This window comes from Pelophylax lessonae (genome assembly GCF_965119305.1).
Source record: "Pelophylax lessonae genome assembly, chromosome: 12".
In the NCBI taxonomy this organism is placed as follows: Eukaryota; Metazoa; Chordata; class Amphibia; order Anura; family Ranidae; genus Pelophylax; species Pelophylax lessonae.
The window spans coordinates 48250346-48274085 of record NC_138779.1 but is presented as its reverse complement, the minus strand read 5'-3'; the positions used below and the strand labels follow the sequence as shown (position 1 = coordinate 48274085).

General features: G+C 41.9%; 1 protein-coding gene across 1 annotated transcript in view; it reads left to right on the top strand.

Annotated features, from left to right (window-relative positions):
- The first annotated feature begins 10518 nt into the window (after nucleotides 1-10518).
- The window catches only part of KCNJ5 (potassium inwardly rectifying channel subfamily J member 5), a 36233-nt gene continuing 23011 nt past the window's right edge, over nucleotides 10519-23740 (top strand). The window contains exons 1-2 of the mRNA XM_082273548.1: nucleotides 10519-10596; nucleotides 21524-22473. Of these exons, the coding sequence (XP_082129674.1) occupies nucleotides 21537-22473 (937 nt within the window). The 5' untranslated portion in view covers nucleotides 10519-10596; nucleotides 21524-21536. The remainder of the gene's footprint in view (nucleotides 10597-21523; nucleotides 22474-23740) is intronic.

The window sequence follows — 23740 nt, the reverse complement described above, 5'->3', positions numbered from 1 at the left end:
TAGGATGTTGTTCCAGAACTGTGAAGGCTTTTTTAGATGTTGTTTGGCAAACTCGAATCTGGCCTTTCTGTTTTTGAGGCTCACCAATGGTTTACATCTTGTGGTGAACCCTCTGTATTCACTCTGGTGAAGTCTTCTCTTGATTGTTGACTTTGACACACATACACCTACCTCCTGGAGAGTGTTCTTGATCTGGCCAACTGTTGTGAAGGGTGTTTTCTTCACCAGGGAAAGAATTATTCGGTCATCCACCACAGTTGTTTTCCATGGTCTTCCGGGTCTTGTGGTGTTGCTGAGCTCACTGGTGTTTTCTTTCTTTTTAAGGATGCTCCAAACAGTTCATTTGGCCACATCTAATGTTTTTGCTATCTCTCCGATGGGTTTGTTTTGTTTTTTCAGCCTAATGATGGCTTGCTTCATTGATAGTGACCGCTCTTTGGATCTCATATTGAGAGTTGACAGCAACCGATTCCAAATGCAAATAGCACACTTGAAATGAACTCTGGACCTTTTATCTGCTCCTTGTAAATGGGATAATGAGGAAATAACACACACCTGGCTGAGTAGCCAATTGTCCCATTACTTTTGGTCCCTTTAAAAAGTGGGAGGCACATATACAAACTGTTGTAATTCCTACACCTTTCACCTCATTTGAATGTAAACACCCTCAAATTTAAGCTGAAAGACTGCAGTTAAAGCACATCTTGTTTGTTTCATTTCAAATCCATTGTGGTTTATAGAGCCAAAAAGAGTAGAATTGTGTCGATGTCCCAATATTTATGGACCTGACTGGATGTCCTCTCCAATCACTTCTCTCCAGTTTGCTCCCACATTAAGTCATATATAGACATATAAATCTCCCATAGTGTAAAACCATTTTCTATTTTATAAAAAATGACAATGTATCATTTACAGTTTGATTCAGAATAATCAGCAAGCTCCGATTCAGTAAAGAACCTCCCGTCTAGTCGTGACTCGGGTATCAAGCATCACCCAACTCCTCCCTACGCATTATGTTACAGCACACGTAACTTCATCAAGGGCCAATATTCAGTGCAATGTGAAACCGGCCCGCTTCTCATTTGCAGGCAAGGGGGCCCACTGTGTGATTTTGCACACAGGTCCACTGCATTCAAAAACCACTCTGACTATATCTGACTCCTAGGCTTTTGGGGCTGCTCTTGCATGTGTGTTGGTTCCACTTGGTGGTGTCCCATTATTACATGATTATTGCAAAACCTGACCGCTGAATTTGTATCAGTTAAACACGGGCAGAATGTCAGGAGACATTTACCGGTACACAAAATATAGCCGTTCGGCCGGCTTCTGTCAGACGTGCATGCTGGAAACCAGCCGCCGACTAACTCCCAATCAGTGCTCTCAGTCAATGGCAGAGAGCGCTGATTGGAGTGTTCTGGCAGGGGGCATTTCCCTATCAGAACTCAACAACTCAGTGGGGGAGATCGCTGGATTAACTGCGCATGGTTAGTGCAGTGGCTCCCTAATGGAGCTGTCATTTTTTATTTTCATGCAAACTGCAAAACTGTAGTGTGTACAAGCTTAAGGAAAGTTTAACTGATTTCTTCAAATCTGTTTAAAAATGCTAACACATTCAGTCAGGATGTAAATCATTCTCACTATCCTTTTTGTAACATATAGTATAGTCAGATGTGGAGCTCTGTTTTGCTCTCATTTGCAAAATTTGTCCATCAATTTGCCCTCATCATATAATCAGAGCAGAATGATTCCTTTTCAGATGTATGCTGGCTTACGTTCATTTCCTTTGTGTAAGAGCGGCACAGTGGTGTAGTGGTTAACACTTTCATCTAGCAGCAAGAGGGTCGCTGATTCGAATCCCAACCACGACACTTCCTGCCTGGAGTTTGCATGTTCTCCCTGTGCCTGCGTGGGTTTCCTCCAGGTACTCCGGTTTCCTCCCACACTCTAAAGACATGCTGGTAGGTTAATTGGATCCTGTATAAAAAATTTGGCCCTACTGTGTATGTATGTGAGTTAGGGACCTTAGATTGTAAGCTCCTTGAGGGCAGGGACTGATGTGAATGTACAATGTATATGTAAAGCGCTGCGTAAATTGACAGCGCTATATAAGTACCTGAAATAAATAAATTAAAATTTAAATAAATAATGTGATTTACGAGGCAGATCTACAAAGTTAACCTTTATTAGAATTTATATTAAGTCATTTGGACAGCAGATACAGAACTGAAAGATTAATAGGTTTGCAAATACTTTCCAGGGTTGGTCAGAAATTTACATTAAAAAAACAATGCTATTCAAGGTGCATTTATTAAGAGTGTAAACAGTTCCTGATGACTCTAATTACATGCTCATCCAATGCACTCTGAAGATTGATTTGGTGCTTGCCTCCTGACAATTGTGCATTCCTTTTCCTTAATTGGCCAATCTAACCAGTTTTGAAGTTGACAGTGACAATATGTCAGTTGTAAATATAAATTAAAAATAAATAAATCCTTATGAATTTCCCTGTTAGATCTTTTTGTACAAAATGTAAGTGACTTTGCAAAACATTAGGAGCAAATCTGCCTGAAACACTGGGAACATGCTAACTTCCTGCCATGTTCCTAGTAGGAATTTATCACAGGGCAGACATGATGCAACATCTAAGCACCTATCTTCTATGCTCCCCATAAAAATCTACGGCTTACATTAACTATTTTACTTGAGAATTCTTTCAGTTTTTTACTACTGACATAGATGTTGGCGGTTTTGAGAAAATGGTCTGAAACTCTGTTTACTTCTGCCTGAAGTTCTTGGCTGATCAAAAATGGGTTTATAAATATTGTATCTAGGATCCTAAAACCTCTTTGAAAGCCAGAGTGGTTTGCTTTCCAGTTTCTTAGATTGAAACAAATCTTTTATATGTGGTCATAATTCTGCTCCAAGGGAGTGCACTGGGGGGGATGGCCCAGCCCAGAAGATAGGTCTATCTTTTCAAGGCAAGATGTCAATCAGTCAGGGTGTAAACTATCATTGATGTCCTTTCGGTTACATATACTGTAAAACAGTCTAATATTGGAGCTTTGTTTCACCTGCAGAATTGGTCTTTCACTTTTCCCCTTGTGGGTCGTGTATAAATGGTGCACAATAATTCCTTTTCAGTGGTGTGCTGGCTTGGTTCAGCCCTTGTGTAGACCTGCTTTATGTCAATTCACCTTATGTGTAGTTGACCTATACTAGATCTGACAGCAGTTATGAAAGATTAAATAGTTTTGCAAATACTTTTCATGGTTAGTCAGTTATTTACATTAAAAAACACTTAATCAAGGTTGATTGTGAATGGTGTAAACATTTAATTTGATAATTATACTTACATTCAAATCCAATGCAGTTTGCCTCATGACAAATGGACATCTCCATAGAGCGATACCAATCTGTTACAATGCCTGTGACAAATGAGGCTTAAGTGAATTAAGTTGATATCTTTACTACAGTGTTACTGCCGTGAAGTGCATGCCCAGACAAAGTTATTAAAATTTTGTATAGAAGAGGAAGGATTAGACACCCTGTCAGGTTTTACTGCTATCTGGGACTACAATAGGGAGATTTTTGCTCTTTTACTGTCAGTGGCAACAACTTCACCGGACAGGAAGTGAGGGAAATTCTGCAACAGGGACACTGAGAACTATAAAAACGTAAATCGAAGGACTAATGGGGGCTCTAGCCTTTCCTTAGACTACTCTTTCGTTTGCATTTGTTGGAGATTTTTCCAAACCAAAGCCATGTACTTGGCTGCACAATGAGGTTGATTTACTAAAGGCAAATGTACTGTGCACTACAAATGCAATGCAAGTGCACTTGGAAATGCAGCAGCTATAGATATGAGGCTTGGTTCACATTGGTGCGATGAAGGAAACCCTGCAAATCCACTGCGGGTTCCTGCATCACATTCACACCCGACTCGCAGGCAGTTCACACTGCAATATGCAAACCGCTGGGAGTGTCAATACAAAGTTAATGACACCCCCAGATTGGTGCGCATATCACAGTGCGAACTGTCATTTCAGACAGGAACTGTGAACACCTATGCGATCCGATTCTGGTGCGGACCAAAAAAAGGGTCCTGCACAAGTTTGGTCCGAATGCAATGCAAATTTAGCCATACAATCTGTATGGCTGAATTTGGATCGCAGACATTGCATGTGATTTGAACAGCAGTGCGGTGCCAATCACATGCAATGTTTTCCATTTCCCCAATGTGAACCGAGCCTGAGGGGAAGCTCTGCTGATTTCTATCATCCAATCATGTGCAAGCAAAAATGCTTTTTTTTCATCTCATTTTAGCTTCCTCCTGTGTTGACCCACTTTAGGCCAGCCACACATGGATAGAATTCAGCAAGTTCAGCAGGGACCAGCCAAATTTTGATCTTTGTATGGGCTAGCTGGTTTTACACACGTCAACAAACAGCATGTCGGGCTTTTCCAGAATGACCAATGCTGCTAGCTATAGACGGCAACATTGATCAGTCTTTACACAGGAAAAGGAGGGGTACACTAAAAATGACTGTATGGCTAGCAGTACTTCACTGGACTTGCCACTATGGCTAACAGAGGGTGAAATCAGGGAAAGGCTGGATAAAATTAACACAAATAAATCACCAGGCGTACACTTGAGAGTCCTCAAAGAACTTAGTAAGGTTATATCTAGACCACTGTTCCCGATCTTTGCTGATAGTATTATGAGAGGAACTGTACCAGGGGACTGGAGGAAAGCTAACGTGATACCGATATTCAAAAAAGGGCAGAGGCATGTGCCGGGAAATTATAGGCCTGTCAGATTGACGTCGATAGTATGTAAACTTCTGGAAGGGATGATAAAGGATTATATCCAAGAGTTTGCTAAAGACAATAACATCAGCAGTAATCAGCATGAGTTTACAAAAGGGCGTTCTTGTCAAACCAATCTGCTAACATTCTACGAGGAGGTGAGCGGTGAGCTAGATAGGGGCAGACCAGTGGATGTGGTGTACCTGGATTTTGCTAAGGCGTTTGATACAGTTCCCCACAAACGCTTAATTTTATAAAATAAGGTCCGCTGCCACAAAAGGTAGTAACTGCGGGGAGTAAGGCTATGTTTAAGAGACTCTTGGATGTACATCTCAAGGATCAAAACATTCAGGGATATGCAAAATGATTATGGCCACACACCTACACAGGTTGAACTGGATGGACTATTGTCTTTATTCAACCTCAACTACTATAGGCTAGCAGTACTTCACTGGACTTGCCACTATGGCTAACAGAGGGTGAAATCAGGGAAAGGCTGGATAAAATTAACACAAATAAATCACCAGGCGTACACTTGAGAGTCCTCAAAGAACTCAGTAAAGTTATATCTAGACCACTGTTCCTGATCTTTGCTGATAGTATTATGACAGGAACTGTACCAGGGGACTGGAGGAATCGACCACAAGGTTTTCTCTTGGATACGGAACTGGTTAAAGGGGTGTGTCCAAAGGGTGGTAATAAAGAACGCATACTCGGACTGGTCTGGGGTGGTATAGGGGGGCCCCCAAGGCTCAGTCCTGGGACCAATTTTGTTCAATTTATTCATACATAGCATGGAGGACAGGATCATTAGCTTGATCTCAGTTTTTGCAGATGACACAAAATTGGGCAGGGCAATAACTTCACATCGTGAGGCAGAAATCTAAAGCCCCGTAGACGCGTACCGATTGTCGGCCGTAAATATTCGGCCGACGACCGATCGGCCTATTGTAGGCTTGTTAGTATGATGCTTCCAACAGCCGACAGCGCATTTTCGGCCGAACAGAATCTGTCGTGCAGGCATTAAAATTTTTGTTGGCCAACACCAGAACGGCCGATTGTTCGCCAGTCAGTACAGATTTCGGCCGACAGACAGCCGATTAGCAAGACTGGGCATGCTCAGAAAAGAAAAAAGACAAGGAAAGTTAACCATCACATGACATCACTTCTGCAGTCGGCTGTTGTTGGCTGACAAAATTTGTGTGCAGTCTTTTGCAGTTTTCAACAGACACGACAGCCCTGGACAAAAGACGGCCGATCGTTCGGCCGACGATCGGTACGTGTGTACGGGGCTTTACAGAATGACCTGAACAAAATAACAGAGTGGGCAACTACATGACAAATGAAGTTTAAAGTGGAGAAGTGGTAGGTATTACACTTGGAGACTAAAAACATAAAAGCATAATACACTTTAGGGGGGGAACCTCTGGGGGAATCAAAAATGGAGAAAGATCTGGGAGTCTTAGTAGAAGATAGACTTAGCAATAGCATGCAATGTCAGGCTGCGGCTGCCAAAGCCGGCAGAATATTAGCATGCGTAAGGAAGGGGATGTATTCCAGAGATAAAAGTATAATCCTACCACTGTATAAAACACTGGTCCGACCGCATCTGGAGTATTCTGTCCATTTCTGGTCGCCAGTCCTCAGAAGGGATGTATCGGAGCTGGAGAGAGTCCAGAGAAGGGCAACTAAACTAATTAGGGGATGGGAGGACCTAATTTATGAAGGGCGTTTACAAGCGCTTGATTTATTCTCCCTGGAGAAGAGACGCCTGAGAGGGGACATGGTAGCGATTTACAAATACCTCAACGGTGACCTCAGCATAGAAAAAAAATTATTCTGTCGCAAGGAATGCATGAGGAAACAAGGCCATTCAATGAGACTAGAGGAGAAGCATTTTAACCTTAGGCTATGCAGGGGGTTCTTTACAGTAAGGGCTACAAGACTGGAATTCTCTGCCACAAAAGGTAGTAACTGCGGGGAGTAAGGCTATGTTTAAGAGACTCTTGGATGTACATCTCAAGGATCAAAACATTCAGGGATATGCAAAATGATTATGGCCACACACCTACACAGGTTGAACTGGATGGACTATTGTCTTTATTCAACCTCAACTACTATAGGCGCTTTTCCACTGCATGGTATGGATCGGTTTGGCTCGGTTTAGCATGGTACAGGTTAGAACGGTTTGGTACAGCGGCACTTTTCCACTACGCGATACGGCTCGCTTAAACAGTACCACCTAGGTTGGGGGTCCAAGCAGGCCGTACCGATACCATATCCCACAATCCTTTGCATGCAGCATTCATTGTTTGTCACTACTAGCCACTGATTGGTCAGAGAATCATTGTAATCCCACCCACTTACTACTAATTACTACAACAGTGGAAAAGCAAAGCGAGCCGAGTAGAGCCTATACAGTGCTGAAAGGTGCCGACTCGTACCACGCAGTGGAAAAGCAAACTGAGCCGAGCTGGGCCAAGCAGTGCCGAGTGGAGCCGAGCCGGTACTTGCAGTGGAAAAGTGCCGTGTGTAACTATGATCATTGAAGTGTGCCCACCAGCAGAATACAATAGTGAAGCAGGAGTGTTCACATTCTAGGTCCAGGCTCGGGCAAGATCGCGACAATGAATAAGGGATCCGCCAATATACCTGGACCGGTACCCAGCTAAGTCTCTCAGCAAACCAATGAGAGCCGGAGCAGGCCGCTCCCACCCCCTCCACAGCCCAGCGCTCCAGTGAGCAAGGTGGGGGCAAAGCAGAGAACACCAGAATGGCCGATTTGTCCACCGCAATGTCGCAGCCCTGTTAGAAATCGCTGATAGCTGCTATTACTAGTAAACATTTATGAATTATTCCATATAAATACTCCAAAGTTTGTAGACAATATAGCTTTTGCACAGACCAATCAATATACGCTTATTGGGATTTTATTCATAAAAAAATATGTAGCAGAATACATATTGGCCCAAACTGATTAATACATTTTGTTTTGCTTTTTTTTACATTTTTTTTATTGGGTTTTATAGCAGAAAGTAAAAAAATATTGTTTTTATTTAAAAATTGTCTGCCTTTTTTTTTGTTTATAGCGCAAAAAATAAAAACTGCAGAGGTGATCAAATACCACCAAAAGAAAGCTCTATTTGTGGAAAGTTTACTTTTCATGAAAAATAGAAGCATTTTCTATTGTTATTTCTGGCCCAGAAATCCCAATGTGCTTATTTCTCACTTACCTCATCCACGAAAGCTTTACAATTTTAGATGTGTTTGAAACATTTTTTTTTTTTTTTGCTTCCATCACTTCCTATAGGTCATGTGACATCCAGGAAGGTTTGAACCCCAGAATGCACTGCCCTACTGCATCACACAAAAGGGAGTGATAGGGCATGTTCACTACTCTGGACAACACCCCCCTCATTACTATACCACCTTCCACACACTTTCTGTACAATCTGATTGTACAATCTCCTTTAGATCTACATTAGTTATGTAGTGCAAGGGCCTGTCTGAATGTGACACAAATTGATAGATTGTTCAGTTGGGTCCTCCTATTCCAAAGTACTGGCAAATCTAAAGGAAATTGTACAAAGATTGCATAGTGTTTGGGTAGCTTTATAGGAAGGAGTGGATGGAGACAGCTGTCAAGCCCCCCCCCCCACTTCCCCCATCCCCCCCCCCCAATCCCCTCTTTTAGCAAAAAGTTCCCCCCAAATACCCCCAATTCCCTCTTCTAGCACAAACCCTCCCTCCTAGCACAGCCCCCCCCCCCCCCCCAAGATCACCTCTCCTAGCACAATACCTCACCCATCCCCTCTCCTAGCACAAACTCCCCTTCAAATCCCTCTCCTGGCACAACCCCCCCCCCCCCCCACACAAAATATGCTCTTCTTGCCCTCTCCAAATGCCCCCTCCTAACACAAAAGCTCTCATCACAACTAATCCTTCCTTTAACTTCAGGAGGAATGAGAGAGCAGTGAGAAGCTGTGACAAGCAGTGTGAGGAGGAGACAAGGGGCTGTAATCACATCCTATACAGACAGATCTTTGCAGGCTTTGCGTATGTGCTAGCTGTTTAGGGCTTGTTCACACTTGCTCAATATACTGACACTTCTCAAACGTGCCTATAGTGTTAATGCAATAAATTCATCTGTTTTTCATCCATTTTTCATCCGTTTTTTTTACTTCCACTACCAATGCAAAAATGGATGAAAAACGGACCGTTTGTCCATTTACATCCTTTTTTCGTCCGATCCGTTTTTTTGACGGATGAAAAATAGGGCATTCATCCGTTCCAAAAAACGGACATTGACGGAAGCGGATGAAAACAGGTGTTAACAGATGATCATCCGTTGTCATCTGTTTTTACATAGATCTGCAGTGATGTCCGTTTTTCATCTGTCAACGGATGGATGAAAAAACGGACAAACGGACCGTATGTGTGAAAGGGGCCTTATAGTCAGCTGCAGGTGTTTGCTAATCAGGTCAGCTGGTTAAATCCTTCCTGTGTCTTGACAGTTTTCCTGTCCCAAGGTCTGTCCAGGAAGTAATGGGCCATACACACTATAAGATTTTCTGAAGACTTTTTCCTTTAGATTTACCAAAACCAGATAATATGAGGTCAAACCTAAACACTTTCAATTTGTATGCAATCTGGCAGGCCCTTGCACTACATAGAAAAGGTATAGTCTTCAGAAAATCTTATAGTGTGTATGGCCCATAATGGAGAACTTTTTTTTTTTTATAAAACAAACACTGACTTTGAGGAAAAAACTGTATAGGATAAAAACTTTTGTTTTTTTTTTCTTCTAAAGAAGTACATTAATGTTATATTGGTACATAGGGGAGCTGAAGTTTAGAAAAAGAAAAAAGGTGAACTTTTCCTTAAGATCAAAGTCCTTACTTGATTGACACCAGCACTGTGGGAACCCTGGGAAAGAGAACACCTTCATTCTTTAGTCAGTGTGTTTCACAGAATAGAGGCGGATGGTGTTTGACTTCTTGCCATAGGTGTATATCCAACATGCAAACCTCTTTTGGCTTACTCATTGTTTAGGAAGTGTGATGTTAGTTTGGGATTGGGATAAGGCAAGGAGAAGGGAATGATTCCCACATGCCTTGTCCTCGTGCCCATTATGCTATTATCAGAGTTCCTTTTATCTGCTCAATGTGTTCAGGAATTTTATGCAGTCATCGCTGTGACACAGTCCTGGCAGCACAGGGCATTAGCTTGAGGGTAACCCTTTATGTTCAGGCATATGCTTTCTACAATAAGAGATCTTATGATTTCCACAAAATCGACAGCAATGCATAGCCCCCCCCCCCCCCCAACTGCACAGCTGGAAAATGCTCATGTGTCTGCACCCCTACACAGTCCTCAAAGGTCCCAGATTATGTTCCTTACCTGTTTATATTCACTCATGAAACAAACCTTTCTCCATTTCTGCCTCTTATTTCCTTTCTCTCACTTACCATCTTCCATATGGTTTTATTATATTACAGCCTTTTCTAATTTGTGGAACTGAAATTTGAATTTGTATAGATATCTTTTTTTTACTGAATGTGATTTCTCATATCCATCCTTTTGTGGATCATTGGTTCCATGTATGAATGCTCCTGCCGTACACACTCTGGTCCTTTTTAGCCTTTGTTGTGTGAAGGGGTTAATCACACATCAGTAGGCAGAGGATGAGAATGTCAGAACAGTAGAGACCGTCTCACATCGAGGAAGAGACCGGCTGTCACACATGCATCTGTGAGGGACCCTCCATGCTCAGTGTATCTTCTCCATAAGGTATTCATGTCATTGACCTGCTAGGATAGAGGCCGGGGGTGAACCGGGTCTCCAGATACAAATGAGGGGTTGGTTTTATCCTGGGTAAGCTCTGTGTTTTTAGGGTTGCTACTGTGTTCTGTTGAGGACATTCCATCATTTTCATTGTGTGCACTTTAACTTAGGAGGATGTTACAGAACTGCAATGAGGACATGAATTCACCTTTTTATGATACTTTTAGAGATCATTACATCAAAGTATTTTGTTATTTTTTGTGTGTAATTCTTTGGTTTTGTGTTTTCAGAGTTTAAATTGTATGTGCATGAAAGAGAAAAAAAAATGTATTGCTTCTGTTTTGCTCAAATGACTTTACTTTTCCCTATCTTCTGACATTTATATATTAATCTTTCAATTATTTTGTCGCGTTACTTCATCTTTAAGGGCAGATGTGTGATCGTTTATCCAAAAAATATGCTTTGGTGGTATAATAGGTAAACATGGCATTGGTGTCCTTACCAGCCCTGGCATGATGGGAATAAACTTCTCATATAAATAGTTGGTGGTTTCCTTTCACTATCAATCCTAGAGAGAATTTAGAGATAATTGAAAGATAATGGTTACAAATCTATTTCTGTAGGAAACCCTTCACTCAACTACACAAAAATATAATATGATTTGCAATTTTTTTTTTTTTTTTTTCTGTTGATGAAATTAGATTTTTTTTTTTTTTTTTTTTTAAGATTAAAGTGATTACACATAAGTTGTGTGTGTGTGTAAAAAGCTTTTTTGTTTTCCTTTGGTAACTTTGTGTTAGGTGTATTGTATTTCATCTTTTAATTTGTGAATGTTGTATTTCATCTTTTAATTTGTGAATGTTGTATTTCATCGTTTAATTTGTGAATGTTGTATTTCATCTTTTAATTTGTGAATGTTGTATTTCATCTTTTAATTTGTGAATGTTTTTATTGAGAAAGTTCTCTTACGAAGGGTTCCTGTAGACTGGTCTTTTTATCAAATGTAGCATTTCATGGGGAAAGGCTGATTTTCACATGCTTTGCCTGCATTCTAAATATATTTTTTTTATCGGACAGACCATGTCTAAAGGAATGAAAAGCAGCTAAATTGCAGCCTCTAAACTGTCCTCTACGTTAAATTGAGGTTAATGGGTATCTGCTGACCTGTGTTTGACATACGTGTCAGATGCAGGAAAACAAGACGTATCCCCATGAGCTCTAATAGAGTTAGTTTCAGTAAGTTTTGCATTATATTGCATGTTGTATGTTTCCTCCCCTATGTTCAAACCAATCCCAGGCTTTCAATTTTCCCTTCTCCTAAGTCCTCAGAGTCTTGGAACTCTGCCGTATATCATGATTTTCTCCCTGCCTGACAATCCATTATTACATACTGTAATATCTCAAGACATTCGTCATTCTTTCACAGTGACCTTTATCAGGTTACTGTACCTATTAACCGCTTGATTTCTTTATTTTGTTATGCATTGGTTTGGGAGCCCACATGAAGCCAGTAGGGTATTGTATGTGACGTAATATTGTCAAACATTTATCTTGTAGTATTAGTGTTCTATTTCCATCAAGGTGTTATTGTTCTTCTATTAGACTGAAGGGAGGGAGTGGAGGTGAAGTTGGAGTAGAAAAGTAATAAAGATGATGAATTCATAGAGCAGTGATTGAGAGGCTGCTGTCCCCATTCCAATGACAATCTATCAAGACTGATATTCCTGTGTAATATTTCCAGCTCTCACCCACAAACCTGCACCATATCTACAGACTGAAATACAGTGGAATTAAAGTGTATGGCTATGCAAAGATCAATTATATATCCTTCCCTTCTTTTAGTATTCTCTATGGAAATATGAATGTGGCAAGCTGAATGTTCCTCAGGTGCAATTACTATATTTTTACACACATATTTATCATTTAAAAACTTCATCAGTCATTCATATTTTGCCAAATGATGGCATATTGGAAGCGTTTTATAGTTTCTGATTTTGCAGATTTGAAGTGAAGTAAAAATTCAAATAAAGTAAGTGATGGAATAGTTTAAATACTTTGCTTTCTTGTAGAAAATACAGCGCCCAGCACCTCCTAGCGTTGGTCTTAAATGTAAAGACCCTTGTTCAAATGATGTTTATTGCGGTTTGGATCAAACAGTCTGAATTCTGATCCTTCCTTTCAGCAGAGATCACATGATCAAGTGCCTAGGCATTTATACATGAGCGTGATTCTGTAAAGGCTGGTTCACACTGGTGCTATGCCAGACATTGCATGTGCTTCGCACCACATGCCTGTGCACATCACATGCGATGTGTGTGCAGTGCGAATTCAGCCATACAGTTTTTGTATGGCTGCAATCGCATTTCATTCACACCAAAATGGTGCAGGACCCCTTTTTTGGTCTGCACTGGAAAGAGAGGCCTTTAGTAAAGTAGAGAAAAGACATGGACGGAGGGCCGGCATGACAGGGAAGAAGGGGTTTGGGACAAGGAGGGGCTTTCAGCCCAGTAAGATAGAAAATATAAGTGGTGGGACTTTTAATTGGTGTTTTGGCCAGGAAAGGGTGGAGCTACAGGGAGAGGTCAAGCTAGGGGCCTCAGGAAGTCTTCAGTCGGAGGAAAGCTGCATTGGAGAATATTTTCCACCCTCCCTCCCTCCCTCCCATTTTCTTGTATTTTCTTGTTTTTTCTGACTTTTGGTTTTGCGGTTCTCCGCCCTTGTTTTTGGTTTTTGTTTTAACAGAGGCTTTCTTCTTTTGGGGTGGTTCTTTGTCATGGCAGCAAGCGGGGTACAAGGTCCTGGTAGGTTAGTATGGTGCAAACTTATACTTGGTAGGGACCCGTCTGAGGGACGGCTCCCTGATGGTGCAAACTTTCATATTTGGTAGGGACCCGTCTGAGGTACGGCTCCCAGTAGTTGGTATGTTGGTACCTGTGACTGGTTGTCTCCGAGCCGGTGCTGTGGCAGCTGGAGGCCTAATTAAGTCGGACACAGGTACCTCCTTCTTTGATGCCTACCGGGATCTTGAGGCTCCAGTAAAAAACTGGGTTTAACGTGTTATTTACCTGTTATGTATACAGTTTGTTAATAAAAGGCTGCTATGGCCATTTAACTCTAACTCCAACCTGTGGTCATGTGGTTATTTATAATGGAGGAGGAGAGTGATGGTCAGAGCAGAATGGAGACAAATCATCTTTAATCCCCTAGTCATTGGATCACATGCATGTTCAGACCCATGCGATCTGATTCCACAGTTCGCACTGCATTCTGCAAACTAATTTGAGAGTGTTATTAACTTTATATTGACACCCGCAGAGAGCAGTGTAAACTGCCTGCAATTCAGATGCTATGCGGGAACCCACACAGGAATCGCTGTGGTTGCCCCATCGCACCAATATGAACCCAGTCAGTATGCACATTTGTAAGCTTTTGTTTACATTTTCTTTTAGCCTGGGTTCACCCTATTGCGATGTGGGAACCAGTGAAATTTCAGTGCGGGTTCCTGCATCACATCTCCTTTGCATGCAGTTCACACTGCCCTCTGGAAACCACTGCAGGTGTTGTTAATACAAAGTTAATGACACTCCCAGTTCGGTTGGCAGATCGCAGTGCGAACTGTGAATTCAGACAGGAATAGGATCGCATGGGTGTGAACACCCATGCGATCCAATTCCAGTGTGGGGAAAAAAAAGCGTCCTACAGCATTTTCGTGTGAATGTAATGCGAGTTCAGCCATACAAACTCTATGTGATCTGCACATCAATGCGGTGTGAATCACATGCGATGTCTGTGTTTGCAATAATGTGAACCGAGGCTTACATTTTGTGTTGATGTTATAAATTTCAGACATAACATAAGTAACAAAGTGCTGGAACAGCATATATGGGCTTATTTCCTAAAACAGTCCCAGACGCAAAATGCATTAACCCATAAAACTTGTACAGTTGGTTCTGTTCGATGCGATTTCAGGGCAGGTGAATGTGCATGCATAGTCAAACTGCCTCTGGATAAGAGGATAGGGTGGCGAGTGTTAAGACATGACCGCATTAACTGACTGAGCACTGTTTGTTGCTGTGAGGAGAGGTAAGTCGGAAGATGCCATTAGCAGTTATCTTACAGTGACACAATAGTGATTAGGACAAGACCATCTATCCTGCCTGATTGCTAAAGGTCAGGAGGCTTCTATAGACTTGGCCACCAGTTTTAACAATGGTCTGCATGCAGCTTATGATTTTTGACTTATCATAATACCTTGTTCTACACTGTGTGTAGATAGGCCAGGCTTTGCTTTCTAATATCCGAGCCTCCAGCAAGGAGAACAGTGCGCTACACAGTATGTCATTACCGAAGTCTCCAAAACCCCTGAGACTAATAGTCAAAGGTGGCAGTGCCTTAGAGCTCACACTGCAGATATACAGATATGAGGCTAGAAGCCCAGGATTGCTTGGGGTTACTGACATACCAAGAGGGGCAATGCTATTTTTCAGGCGTTCCTGATAAAATCTACATTTTTATGGTACTGTTTAGGCAAACGCGCATTCTAGGTGTTACCGATAACATAGCATATGTCAATTTGTTTTAGAGTTGTTCCAAATGTATTATTTATTTTAGGTATCTATATAGCACTGGCTATTTACACATCCCATTTACATATTGTCCATTCACATTATAAAGTATGATTTTAGAAAATCCACAATGTACATCTGACTATTTATGGAACTCCAACCAATCCATGGGGAAGTTTTTCCAGAAGGTGGTTAAAGAGCTCAAAAATAGCCTGAGCAGCAGGAAGGAAGAGCTGATCCTGTGGCAAAGTAAATAAACAACCCCATTGCTAAGGCGTTAGTGACTGTGTGTCACTTTTAAATTCTGCAAAGAATACTAGTCACCATCAGCATAGAGATCCAGTGGGACCTTCATTTCGTTGTGCAGCCAGAAAGTTGGGGTGTCCTCAAGTGATTTAGTTCTACAGTTTTCGGGGATATCCCATTCTCCCTTCTCCCTATCTCAGTTCATTGTTCTTAATAAAACCCCCCCAAAAAAGAAACCCCTAGACTGTTATTTGAAGACCATGGAAGAGTACAGGAAATGTTGTGTTTGTGTACCTGACTATGGGTGCTCTGAGGGGGAGATAGGACTGTATAAATCAGCGGCTCTATGGTGCGTGTGCTATACTGGTTACATGAAATGGCCATATGTAGCCTTTATCATAATAGAAGAAATATATAGGGTGTTCCTGTGTACGGCCCTTAATCTGTATGGGTAAAAAATTCACTCAGGGGTAAATCTCTTCCATAGGGTGACCGTTGATCAGGCTTAACCACGGTAAAGAGATCAACAAAAGGCACCACTGGGATAGTATTCAAAAAATTCTATGTAGAAACTTTATTTAACCACTTACCGCCCGCCCGCCGTCATATGACGGCGGGACGGTGCGGCTATTATCCTGGGCGGACGTCATATGACGTGACCCAGTAAATGCAGGGCAGGCGCGCGATCGCGCCGCCGTGCACTGCCGGTGTCAGCGTGTCCCCGGGACACAGCCGGTCACCGGCAGGGGGGAAACAGCCAATAGGCATGGCTGTTTCCCACGTGATCGGCTGTGTTCCAATGACACAGCCGATCACAATGGAGGCGCCCGGGAGATGACCGCGCATTCGCGATCGGGAGAGCGCAGCGCGGTCATGTCGGTGGCACTGTGTTCCGTAGGAACACAGCTGTCACCGGCAGTAGTAAACAGTCACTGACAGTGACTGTTTACTATGTGATCGGCTGTGAATCCATTCACAGCCGATCACAAAATGTAAACAAAGAGCAGTAACTCACTGTTACTAGCTCTTCTCCCCTCATACAGTTTCCAGTGTGAGGGGAGCAGAGCTAGAAATAGTGAGTTACTGCTCTGTACACATGTCAAAAGTAAAAATCAAAGTAAAAATCACACAAATAAAGGTCCCCCCACACAGTCCTCAGCCCCCCCCAATGTCACCTGTCACCCAACAGTCACCTCATCAGTGCCCAGAAATTGACACCCATAACGTTCACATGTGAGCGCAGCGATCGCGGGCAGAATCACCGCGATTCTGCCCGCGATCCGGAAATCATTGCAAATTGCGGGGACGCCTGTGCGTTGCCCGTGATTTGCAATAGCACCCCAAATGTTGTGCGATGTTGCCGCCATTTCCGCCTGCCGAATCTCGGTAACATCGCGCAAACATCGCATGACGCCCAAAAAAGGTACAGGAGCTTCTTTGGGGCGTCATGCGTTGTTAGCGTGATGTTACCTCGATTCGGCAGGCGGAAATCGCAGCAAAATCGCACAGCATTTGGGGTGCTATTGCAAATCACGGGCATTGCACAGGCGTCCCGCAATTTGCAATGATTTCTGAATCGCAGTGATTCTGCCCGCGATCGCTACGCTCACATGTGAACGTAGCCTAAAGTTCACCGGGCACCAGAGACTGCCATCAGTACCGCCGTGCACCATCGCCCGTCACCTGTCACCCATCAGTCACCATCGCCCGTCACCTGTCACCCCATCAATCACCGTCACCTGTCACCCCATCAGTCATCGTCACCTGTCACCACATCAGTCATCGTCATCTGTCACCCTATCAATCATCGTCACTTGACAACCCATCAGTGATCGTCACTTGTCACCCCATCAATCATCGTCAGATGTCACCCCGTCAGTGATTGTCATCTGTCACCCCGTCAGTGATTGTCATCTGTCACCCCATCAATCATCGTCACTTGTCACCTCATCAATCATCGTCACCTGTCACCTCATCAATCATCATCACCTGTCACCCCATCAGTCATTGTCACCTGTCACCCCATCAGTCATTGTCACCTGTCACCCCATCAGTCATTGTCACCTGTCACCCCATCAGTCATCGTCACCTGTTTGCCATATACATGCAATCACTTACTGACCGCCTAACGACTATATGCATCGGCCATTAAAAGCTAAATACTGGGGTTATGGCAGCAGATAGCCCCCATAACCCCGGTATTTTTTGAAAAGGCAGGCGGTCGACTTTCAGATAAGGGTGGTCCCAGGGGCAGATTCGCCGCGGAATTACCCTTACGGTGCAGGGGGAGAGGTGCCCCCCCCCCTCCTGCCGCGTCCCAGACGTTTTCCCAGCTTACAGGACCCGCCGGCAGCGGGGAAAACTATCCGGTCCCGGATCCTCAGAGACAGGAAGTCGAGTGAGGGCAAGATGGCCCTTACTCAACTCTATGGTCTTGGAGGACCGGAGCTACGTCAAAAGACGTTGCCTAGCAACCGGTTTAAAGGGCCGCTTTTTTTTTTTCTTTTTTTTTTTTTCCTCTTTCAACAATTTTTTTTTTTTTTCTTTTTTGGTGTAGTTGTGAGGTGTGAGGTCTTTTTGACCCCAGATCTCACAATAAAGAGGACCTGTCATGCCTATTTCTATTACAAGGGATGTTTACATTCCTTGTAATAGGAATAAAAATGATCAAAACATTTTTTTTTTTTTTAAACTGTGTAAAAATAAAAAAATAATAAATAAAATAAATAGGGAAAAAAAAAAAATTAAAGCGCCCTGTCCCCGTTAGCTCGCGCGCAGAAGCAAACGCATACGCAAGTCCCGCCCACATATGTAAACGGTGTTCAAACCATACATGTGAGGTATCGCCGCGATCGTTAGAGCGAGAGCAATAATTTGAGCCCTAGACCTCCTCTGTAACTCTAAGCTAGTAACCTGCAGAAATTTTTAAAATGTTGCCTATGGGGATTTTTAACCGGTTGCCGACCGCCGCACGACTATATACTGCGGCGGTCAGCCCCGGCCAAGCAGAGTGACGTATCGATACGTCACTCGCCTGTCACTGACTTGCGAGCCTATTGCGGGTGGGCGCGCGCCCGCCGAGGCGCGGCTCGTTCACAGACAAGTCAGTGCGTGTGACCGGCGGACTCGATGTCCGCCAGTCACACTACGATCGCTCCTGTGAAGGGAGAAAGACAGAGCGGCTTGTGTAAACAAGCTGCCTGTCAGTTCTCCCTGTGTAAAAGTGAAGATCTGACCGTTCTACTATGTAGAACTGTTGATCTTTGCTTTTACACCAATAGCAATGTCCCTGCACAGTTAGAATCAAGCCCCTAGGACACACTTAACCCCTCCCTGTCCAATAAAGTTAACCCCTTCCCTGCCAGTGTCATTTTTGCAGTAACAGTGCATATGTATAGCACTGATTACTGCAGTAATGTCACTGGTACCCCCAAAAGTGTCAAAAATGTCAGTCAAGGGTCCGATCTGTCCGCCGCAATGTCGCAGTACCGAAAAAAAATCGCAGATCGTCGCCATTACGCGTTAAAAAAAAAAACACCAAAAATGACAATCTTTCCCTTTGTTAGTAAACGCGATAACTTTTGCGCAAACCAATCAAAATACTCTTTTTGCGATTTTTTTTTTTACCAAACATAGGTAGCATAAAACAAATTGGCCGAAAAATGTTAAAAAAATTTAGATTTTTACATTTTTTTTGGGGAATTTCATATAAAAAAATTTGAAAAATATTGTTATTTTTGCAAAATTTACGCTCTTTTTTTGTTTATAGCGCGTGATCAAAAAATCGCACAGGTGATCAAATACCACCAAAAGAAAGCTCTGTTTGTGGGAAAAAAAGGACGTCAAATTCGTTTAGGTACAGCGTCGCACGACCACGCAATTGTCCGTTAAAGTCACGCAGTAAAAAATCGCAAAAAAAACCCTGGTCCTTTAGCAGCCAAATCCTCCGGGGCTTAAGTGGTTAAGTACAAATGTTTGGGGCCATTCTGTGAGCATGTGCAATTTTGAAGCATGACATGTTGGGTATATAATTACTCGGCGTAACATTATCTTTCACATTATGGAAAAAAATTGTGCTAAATTTACTGTTTTCTTATTTTTTAGTTCAAAAAAGTGAATTTTTTTTCAAAAAAATCGCATTAGGAAGACTGCTGCGCAAATATGGTGTGATAAAAAATATTGCAACGATCTCCATTTTATTCTCTAGGGTCTCTGCTAAAAAAAAATATATAATGTTTGGGGGTTCCAAGTAGTTTTCTAGCAAAAAAAATGATTTTAGCTTGTAAACACCAAGTGTCAAAAATAGGCCCAGTCTTAAAGTGGATAAATGGACAACTTTGTGTAAAGCTCTACTTGGAAGTTAGGCCTATGTATGTGGCCAGGCTGTGAAAAAGTCTCACACATGTGGTATCGCCATACTCAGGAGGAATAGCAGAATGTATTTCGGGGTGCAATTTTTGCTATGTACATGCTATGTGTTAGAAATATTGCATAAATGGACAGCTTTGTGTAAAAAAAATGTGTTTTCATTTTCTTTCCACATTTTCCAAAAACTTGTGGAAAAAAATGACATATTCAAAAGACTCATTATGCCTCAAAAATTATACGTTGGGCTGTTTGCTTTCCAAAATGGGGTCATTTTATGGGGGTTTCCATTGTCCTGGTGCTCCAGGGCCTTCAAAAGTGCGATAGGTTGTCAGGAAATTATATGTGTAATTTGTGCTCCTAGAATGCCGGACGCTGCTACTTGGATGTTAGGCCTCTGTATGTGGCCAGGCTGTGAAAAAGTCTCACACATGTGGTATCGCCATACTCAGGAGGAGTAGTAGAATGTGTTTTGGGGTGTAGTTGCAAGTATACATATGCTGTGTGAGAGAAATAACCTGTTAATACAGCAATTTGTAAAAAAAAAAAAGAAATCTTCATTTTGCAAAGCATTGTGGGAAAAAATTACAACTTCAAAAAACTCACCATGCCCCTTATTAAATACCTTGGAATGTCTACTTTCCAAAAAGGGGGAATTTGGGGGTATTTGTACATTCCTGACTTTTTAGTGTCTCAAGAAATGAGATAGGCCTTCAGTACATCAGGTGTGATCAAATGTGATCAATTTTCAATGATTCGCACCATAGCTTGTGGACTCTATAACTTTCACAAAGACCAAATAATATACACTTACTTGGGTTATTTTTACCAAAGATAAGTAGCAGTATAAATGTTGGCCAAAATTTGTGAAGAAAAATTACTAATTTGCAAAATTTTATGACAGAAACAAAGAAAAATGCGTTTTTTCACGATATTTTCAGTCTTTTTTTATTTATAGCACAAAAAATAAAAAACCTAGTATTGATCAAATACCATCAAAAGAAAGCTCTATTTGTGTGGAAAAAAAGGACACAATTTTTGTATGGGTACAGTGTTGCATGACTGAGTAATTCTCAGTCAAAGTGTGAGAGCGCTGAAAGCTGAAAATCGGTCTGGGCAGGAAGGGGGTGAAAGTGCACTGTAGGCAAGTGGTTAAGCACTTATGCCAAAAAAATTTAAACATCATATACATGTGAAAAAGCCTTTATCATAAGCCTGTGTGACAGGGTAACAATGTACGAGAACCAATAAGAAATGGGCAAAGAACAAGGACTTTTAGAGCAGGACTACCTAGGATTATTTTATAAAAGTACATGAGATTTAAGTGTGAAGTTACATCTACCCTAAAAAGCAACTGTGCTAAAATGATCTTTATAATCCATTGCAGCTATATTTAGGACAGCAGCACATATTTGAGGTGGGCTTCTTGAATATGTTCTGAGTAAATCTGGTGGCTGGGCCCTTTGATTGGTTTAATTTGGAATGTCAGAAACAGCAAGAAGCCTACAGTTGGTGTATTTGAAAACACATCTCCTGCACCAAACAGATAAGCATTCAGAACGCCCAGATAACCAGATTGCTAATAGAAGGGAGTGGGAAGTTCATTACAGCTATTCTTGAAAAAAACACATCTCAACCCTTTGTCAGATTTTTGTCCTGCAGCATATCTATATTTTGTATTGTAATAAAAATCAATTTGTAGCATAATATGAAATTCATCACAATTTTTTTAACCTTCTTTTTTTGACTTCCCACAGTTATACACCCATTATGGCAAGAGATTTAAAAGTTCCCATGGGCCAGGATTTGGATGTCGATATTGCACCGAGGGAGCCTAAAAAGTTACCCAAACAGGCTCGTGAAGATCAGCCTTTTAATGTGGACCGTTCACATCCCTTAACTGAGCACAATAAGCCCCGTCAGCGATATATGGAGAAAGATGGCAAGTGCAATGTTCACCATGGCAACGTGAAGGAAACCTATCGCTACTTCAGTGACATGTTCACCACTTTAGTTGACCTAAAGTGGCACTTTAGCCTGTTTATTTTCACGCTCGTGTATACAGTTACATGGTTATTTTTTGGACTCATTTGGTGGTTTATTGCTTATCTCAGAGGAGACCTGGAACATTTAGGGGACAAGGACTGGGTTCCTTGCGTGGAAAATCTAAATGGCTTTGTCTCTGCTTTCCTCTTTTCCATTGAGACAGAGACCACCATTGGCTATGGCTATCGAGTTATTACGGAGAAATGTCCCGAAGGAATAGTTCTGCTTCTCATTCAGGCAATTCTTGGCTCTATTGTTAATGCTCTCATGGTAGGGTGCATGTTTGTAAAGATAAGCCAGCCAAAAAAACGAGCTGAAACCCTGATGTTCTCCAACAATGCAGTGATTTCCTTGCGAGATGGTAAATTATGCCTCATGTTTAGAGTTGGAGATCTCCGAAGCTCCCACATTGTGGAGGCCTCAATCCGAGCCAAACTCATTAAATCCAAGCAGACCAAGGAAGGAGAGTTCATCCCACTTAATCAGACGGACATTAATGTTGGCTTTGATACAGGTGACGACCGCCTCTTTCTGGTCTCCCCGCTAATCATTTCCCATGAAATCAATGAAAAGAGCGCATTCTGGGAGATGTCCCGTGCGCAACTTGAGATGGAGGACTTCGAGATTGTGGTCATCTTAGAAGGCATGGTGGAAGCTACAGGTAGGTCACCTTACATTGAAACTTTTATATTAGGAAAATAGAGGTTGCCAATGTCTATCTCCTTTTTGAAATACAGATAGATTGGCTGTTATATTGATGTTCTTGCAATAATAATTTTCAGTCACTGAGCAGGAATAGGTTTGCAGATGAGGAAATTTAGAAAAAAGTTAGAAGTCATTATCTGTATACTTGTGCTAGGTCATACAATTCAAAGCCGTATATACATGCAGCAATTTGAGACTTATTCAAATTGAAACTGCCGATGCGGTTGGTTAAGTGAGACTGACGGCTGGAGGAGATCTTGTAGATGGAGCCCATCAATGTTCACTCATAATGGTATTTAACTCCTGTAAAAAATAGATCTTTAACCTAATTTATGTTTATGCAGCTTTGTACTGAACTTGTTTGTGTGGCGAATCACCCATAGAGAGTGATAGTTATTTGTCAAGGTTCCTGTCTGTATTTTGGCAGCAAGTATGATCCCGATAAATCTTTGGACTGGTAATGCGTGTTGTATATAATTTATGTTTGCTATACTGGCGTGTTGTCGAAGTGCAGTTATTTTCCCAGACCTGCTTTACAGAAACCTGGTAAGGTTTCAACTACAACAAACTGCAAGATTAAAGCTTCTCAGTGGTCATGGGTATGGATTAGTCCAGGAGTGTGATGACAGAGTTGAAGGGTAAGTGAAGAGAATTTGCAACAACAATCGGTCAATTACACAGGAATGTTGAATCTCTGTATTCAAAATAATTGCTGTTGTCATCATTTCCTGTTGCACACTACCCTCATTATATAATAGTTCATCCTGCAACAGGAGCAAAGCAGTGCTTCAACATTTATTCATTTAGCTGTCCTTTGTGATAATCTATATAGTATGCAAATGTATAGTCTTATATTAACATACCAGTATGCGTGTATGTATGTACACTGTGTACACTGTGTGCTTGTGAGTGTATATATACCTGAACACTGTGTTTTAAATTGTTACCTCTTGCTGTTCAAAGCTTTTACAGCATTTGGTTGGCAATGTTACATTCCTATGTAATATTTTGGAGTTGAGATATTTTCTCCTTATGTACACAGGGCACAGTAAAACTATGTAAAAAATAAAAAAATGGGAGATCCCATTGCATTTTTTTAATGCTTTATGCTCCAGGATGCCCTCTAGATTCTTGCTTCACTGGCTAGTGAGTCTCTGAGCTGGAACAAATATGCAGCATGAGAGACCACACTAGCTGTATGCTTGTTCTGTTTAAGCAACTTT